Source organism: Octopus bimaculoides, chromosome 24 (genome assembly GCF_001194135.2).
Source record: "Octopus bimaculoides isolate UCB-OBI-ISO-001 chromosome 24, ASM119413v2, whole genome shotgun sequence".
Classification (NCBI taxonomy): Eukaryota; Metazoa; Mollusca; class Cephalopoda; order Octopoda; family Octopodidae; genus Octopus; species Octopus bimaculoides.
Window position 1 is genome coordinate 35,581,740 of NC_069004.1, and position 6,572 is coordinate 35,588,311.

The 6,572-nt window shown below is 39.2% G+C and overlaps 1 protein-coding gene across 1 annotated transcript in view; it reads left to right on the forward strand.

Moving 5' to 3' along the window:
* Window positions 1-327: 327 nt before the first annotated feature.
* Window positions 328-6,572, forward strand: part of LOC106884198 (major facilitator superfamily domain-containing protein 1) — a 19,721-nt gene continuing 13,476 nt past the window's right edge. Inside the window, exon 1 of the mRNA XM_014935444.2 lies at window positions 328-1,100. Within this exon, the coding sequence (XP_014790930.2) occupies window positions 929-1,100 (172 nt within the window). The 5' untranslated portion in view covers window positions 328-928. The remainder of the gene's footprint in view (window positions 1,101-6,572) is intronic.

The window sequence follows — 6,572 nt, forward strand, 5'->3', positions numbered from 1 at the left end:
TTACGTACTTATAACGAAAGGTATAATGAGGCAAAAATAATGATTTGGAACTAAAGTGTAAGTCCACAAACGCTTTAGTAGAGGAGACAGTCAATAAAATCGAAGTTAGTACTTGGAACAAAAAAAAACCAAAACAACAACAAAATGAAATAAACAAAAGCTGTGAGAAACAAGATCCTCACATTTTTGACCTCAAATCACATAGCAAATTGTTGTCGTAAATAACAACGAGGAACGTTTTTATAGCGGAGCACCGTTATTGGGATCACATGACATGTCAGCTGACAAAGTGTGTCAGTGCAGCCTTCTGTGTGTGTGCGTGTGTGTGTGTGTTTGTGTACATTTCACTCACACACACATATGTATGAGTATATATACCTCAGTGTGTATATGTGTGTTTGTGTGCGGTGTATATATATATAACGCACTGTTGATTACTTGGCTGTGATCTGTTTCATACGACTTATCTCTTCCTCATCATCATTGTAATTCGTTCTTTATCTCTTCCATTTACATCTACACACACACAATCATACATTTATATATGTATATACACACTGATCTCTTGTAAATATCGTGTCCAGAGTCTCATATAAACACACAACAAATATATTATATATATATATATACTACATAATTATATATATATGTACGAAGCACCTGTTTAAGCTCGGACCTTATCTATAATTGTGATTCTCCTCCCGAAACATTTAAATCTCTCTCCCACCCTCTTAGTTTCCCCTTGTAAACACCACTCCCCCTCTATATATACTCACTAACTCTGTCTCTATCTATCTTTCCCTCTTACTCTCTTGTACTTTATATTACTATATATATCCGCCTGTGTCTTCCTGTGGTTCTTCTGTCCGCTGCCGTTGTTGTTCTTCTTCGTATCTCACATCTCAAACAAACCCTCAGGACTGCGAAGATGTCTTTAGAGGAGGCTGACGAGAAAACGTCCCTGATTCGATCCACTGAACAAGATGCAGACGAAGAGGAAGAAGAAGAATTATCCGGGTGCGGGGCCACTTTACCATGCAACCCCCGTCGGAACTTACATCGATACCTCATCCTTTTTATCATGTGTTTCCTTAGTTTTGGTAAGTTTTTTTTTTTTTACTTATTTTGTTTTTTTTTTTGCTTTTTTTAAAATTTCAAATGTTCTCTTCAACAATCATCATCATCATCATCATCATCATCATCATCATCATCAAAGTAACTGAAACCAATGCAAATACGAGAACAATAACCACCCCCACCATCAACTTTAGCAAACACTTCCACAACCACACTAGAAATAACACATTGGATAACACAAGTTTGAACACAAACAGACGGGATAGCCACGGCTGGCTGGAATACCTTTGATCATGAGGGTAAACTTGGGCGCTAAACTACAACCACTAATACTGCTACATCAAACAACCACGTTCACCACTATTGCAACCCCCACAGTGATCACCACACCGTGGGCTAGAAATAGCAGTCAAACAATATATCCTTCAAATCCAGCTTTACCGCCCTTTTTACACTGAGACGTCAGAGTATAGATAATGCAATGACCAATTTTTCCCTTGAAAAACACGGCTGGGGTGTCATTGGTCATCTAGATCGTTTGACCAGGGTTGACGGAACAGCAGCTACAGATGCCCTCACCACCAACAACAATAACCTGTGTTTAAACACCTCCCACAATAACAATAACAGCAATTATTATTTACTGGTCACCGTCTAGTTAATTAGTGGAGCGTGGCGATTATAATGACAAGGTGTGTGTGTGTGTGTGTGGATTTGGTCTGAGATCCTAATATATTCTAACAAAAAAACTAGGGTGAAATAATGTGTTGTGTGTGTGTGTGTTTAGCCCCAAATTAATGCTTTGCTCTTGTTCCTAAATCCATCCATCCATGTTTTTCTGTTTGTTATGTTGTCGTAGAATCTTTGGAATATCATTTACGTAAGGCAAATAATATATATATATAATCTGGAGGTCCCACTACGAATTACAAAAACATTAAATGAACTGCTTTAAAATTTTCCATTGTTATTTGTAAGTGGTGTTTAGGGTAATAATAATAAAAAAAAAAACCTCGACTCCGTCGGTCACGAATGACCATGGGTGCACCTAAGAGGTTCCCCTCCGGGGTAACAAGTCTGGGTGGAAAGTCGCCTCCCTGATGAACGCACAACTTAAGGTTGTTTTTCTACAGATGAGTGAACTGGGGCAACGTGAAATATAGTGTCTTGCTCAAGAACACAACACGTAGCCCGGTCCTGGAATCGAACTCACAACCTCACGACCGTAAGCTCGGCGCTCTAACCACGGAGCCATGCGCCTTCGTGGTAATAATTATTATGAATGCTAGTACCAGTGCTCAACTGGTACTTATTTTATCGACCCCGAAAGGGTGAAAAGCGTAAGTTATCTAGACGGAATTTGAACCCCAAATTTGAGTACAAGGACAGTGATTTCGGGAGTAGGAGCTAAATCTATTACTTCGACCCCAGGGCTTAACTGATATTTATTTTACCGCCAAATGAAAGGCAAAGTCGACCCCGGTGGAATTGTGAAGACGGACGAAATGTCGCGAAGCATTTTGTCCGGCGTGCTAACGATTCTGCTATGTCGCCGCCTTATCAAAATTTTTCTAAAACTTCTCACCGCAAGAATCAACCCAAGATGTATGGGAAATCCTTCGGTATTGGTAGACAACATCATTCACTTACACAGCTTTCCCTCATGACATAGATAAAAGGGGTGAATGACTCCATCTCTTCATACCGACACCCTGGACACCAATACCGAAGGATCGCCGATGTGTGAACTGGCGAGACGTTACTCATCCTTCGGTCCTTATTTTTGTCATCCTCTTAATTATCTCGTCATCCTCCCAGGGACCCGATTTAGGAACAGTTGCTACAAAAATAAAAGCTGGGAGTAAAGAAAAAAAAACAAAGTTTCCTATTGTAACACATGATTATATTGATGGAGCACCCCCCCCCCTCCGTTTCATGTAGAAAGAAGGAAAAGGTCAGGGTAAGAGGTGGTGGGTGGGGGAGTCACCTTATTTGCAACACGAGTTTGTCGTTCTTCCACATTCTGCATAACATTGTGTCATTCCAACTCACCAATGTGAAGCTGAAAAATCTTAACCCATTGAATCAAGACAAAATAAATACGCGATCACTGTTCAATAATGTGTTTTTTGTGTACAAATAGTGATGTTTCTATTTTCTGAAGGGGGTTCTATTTCCAATAAATAAACACAACAGTGATTTCGTTACTCGTAGGGATATTGTATCGCCTGATTATCCTGGCCCCGTTTAAAGTGCATATCGACGGGGGAGCTGTGTCGTGTCTGTAAAATGTATAAAAGTTCAGTTTGTTTGATGTGAAAAATCATAATTTCTTGAGTAGTGTTAAATGAGAGCGAAAATGGATTTTCCTTGACAAAAAGTAGTGAGTGTTTCTGTGGAAAATGAAACCAAGAGATCGAATGTTCGTTTTCCAAGTAAACAGAATTGAAATGGAAGTAAAGCATTGAATAAGTAGTTTATGGAGGGGAGAGTGTTGGTTAGCATAAAGAATCGTTGTGGGATTAGGCAAACAGATAAACGAGACCTTAGTAGATATTGGTACTCAACAATCACAGTTGAATTGATGTGGCAGGCATGCCTCTCCTAACGATTGATCTGAACAAGTAACAAAAAAAAAAAAAATGAAATCCTTTTATTCCGACTCAAAAGAGATGAAAAGCAAAAAATCAATCTTGGTGGTGTCGATTCATCAATAGATATCTTATAGAAATCGAACGTCAGGCCATTTGGTGGGGCAGATCAGTCTTCTGCTGTAACCCTTGGCATTCTTTATGAGGATATTAAAAGTGATTCAGATTCTTGACTGGTTTCAGTGACCGCAAATAAAAATGAGGTGAAGACGTAGCCGTGTGGTAGTCTGTTGGACACACAGTCGTAAGATAGTGGGGGTCGATTCCCCAACTTGAGGACATATTTTGTCCTTGGGTAAAGCATGAGTCGGTTCTGACGGAGAGTTGCGCCTCGCAGACGACTGGTCCTGTATCTTGCAAACGGAATATGTCAATGACTCTTGGTGTCTACATTACACTGGATCATGATGATGATGATGGTGGTGGTGTTGATAGGAATGAAAGTGAATTTGCTACGGCAGAAGTTGAACTTGGAATATAAAGAAAGGAATGAACGATGTGGCCGTTCGGTTTAGAATTTACTGTGTGTGTAAATGTGCATATACATACAAGCATACAGACATAAACACACACAAATAGTTGGGAACGTGACCCGACTTTTCATCCGATGTCACTTTGTCCCATATCTTTTGGTCTGACGACTTTTTGTCCAACGACCTTTTCCCGATTTTAAATAAACTCTTCAGAAAACAAGATGAACATCAAAATCAAATAATCATTGAAAATTTTACTGATAAGATTTGTTGTTGGACAAAAGACGTTTGACGAAAAGACATAACACCAGTTGGGAAGTTCTACTTGGCAGTCATTTGGTATTGTATTCTACTCCACTGCATGACTTCTATAGCAAATTTCTCTTGTCATAGCCCTTGGATGACCGAAAGTTTTGTCTCATTGAAACTGTGAGGTGTGGGGGAGAGGAGATGTCTGTCGGGTGGGTTGTACCTGGGTAGTGGACTTCATTCCTTCCCTGAAGCATGACTACATTCTTTATGGATTAACTTTATCACCAGCATATGGTCAGACAGTCTTCTTTCTTATTTAGGGACAAGGCTAGGAGTTTAGGTAGCGGGGTAAGTTGATTATATCGACTCCAGTATATGACTGGTACTTATTTTATCGACCCTGGAGAGATAAAAGCCAAAGTTGATCCTGATGGAATTTGAACGCAGAACGTAAAAAGCCAGGACAAATACAAGGCATTTTTGCGAAGCTCGGATAATTCTGCCACTTGAACACTTTTGACTCAGTAATGATTTTGTTTTATAGAAACAAATAAAGATCATCACTTTATAACGGTATGTGAATCGAAAAATATATAGACTGATAGGTAGAGAGGTAGATAGACACTAAGAGAATTAGTTTTGGCTTGATTAGGTTGAATGAGGTGGACTTCAGTCAGACTTGAGTGTGGAAACAATAGAAGCAACAATTTAGTGTTACACAGATAGATAGGTATATGTTTGTGTGTGTATATATATATATATATATATATATATATATATGTGTGTGTGTGTGTGTGTGTGTGTGTGTATACATATATATAAGATAGATAGAGAAAAAAGAGGGAAACAAAATACGAGGTTACAGGTGAAGAGAAGTGTGTGTTTGTGTCTAGCCGCTAATCACTTTCTTAATTTAATTAACTTTCCATTTTATCCATTGAATTTAAAGAGATATCTTTCAATGGCTTGGTTCATTGTTCAATTGATGTATTTTTTTACAACAATTTTATTAGCAAGTCAGAGTATCGGTGTGTGTGTGTAAATGTGAAAATACGAAGAAGGCTGTGCCAGAAATAGCAATGAAGTTACTCTAGAATCACACACTGCTGCCTTGAAAACGGTGGTTTGACGACGTCTTAAAAAACGGAATGGTCACGACTGAAATGGCCTCCATCAATAAATTGCAACAAGAACTATTTGTTGAAAGTTCAAAAAGAAACACAAAAATTTCTTTATATATGATCTATCTATCTATCTATCTATCTATCTGTCTGTCTATCAATCTATCTATCTATTTGTCTGTCTGTCTGTCTATCAATCTATCTATCTATTTGTCTGTCTGTCTGTCTATTATCTAATCTATCTATCTATTTGTCTGTCTGTCTATCTATCTATCTGTCTGCCTGTCTATGTATCTTATCTATCTATCTGTCTGCCTGTCTATGTATCTAATCTATCTATCTATTTGTCTGTGTCTGTCTCTCTCTCTGTGTCTGTCTCTCTCTCTCTGTCTGTCTGTCTATCTATCTGTCTGCCTATCTATCTATCTGTCTGTCTGCCTATCTATCTATCTATCTATCTATCTATCTGTCTGTCTGTCTGTCTGTCTGTCTACATGCATCCATTAAAACATGTAACATGATGTTACGTAATTAGTCAGCAGGGGACCTAACTCTATTGGCACGTGTCATCAAATATGTGCGTTTGTCTCATCGTCTCCTAATTTGTCCCTTCCAATCGTCTACAGCCAACACGTTATCCCCTATAAACTATAGCAAACTGGCAAAGGTGTTAGAACATCGCATGGAAGACCCCAGTGTATCATTCATTCTTGTCTCTAAGGCCTGTGTTCAATTCTTATCGAGATCGGCCATGCTGGAGTCTCCTCCTCTTAGTCTCTCTCACATACACACATACATACATACATACATTACATGCGTGTGTGTGTTGGGGAGGGGTGTTGTACTGCTGGTCAAAGGTCCGGTCTTGTCACGTCGATTCGCTCTTAGAACCGCGTTTAAAGTATCTCTGCAGAGATATTCAGCTGCTTGCATACTGTGTTGTCTTAAGGGATTGTCACGCAGGGGGACACCACGAGTCTAGGAGAGTGGGGGCAGGG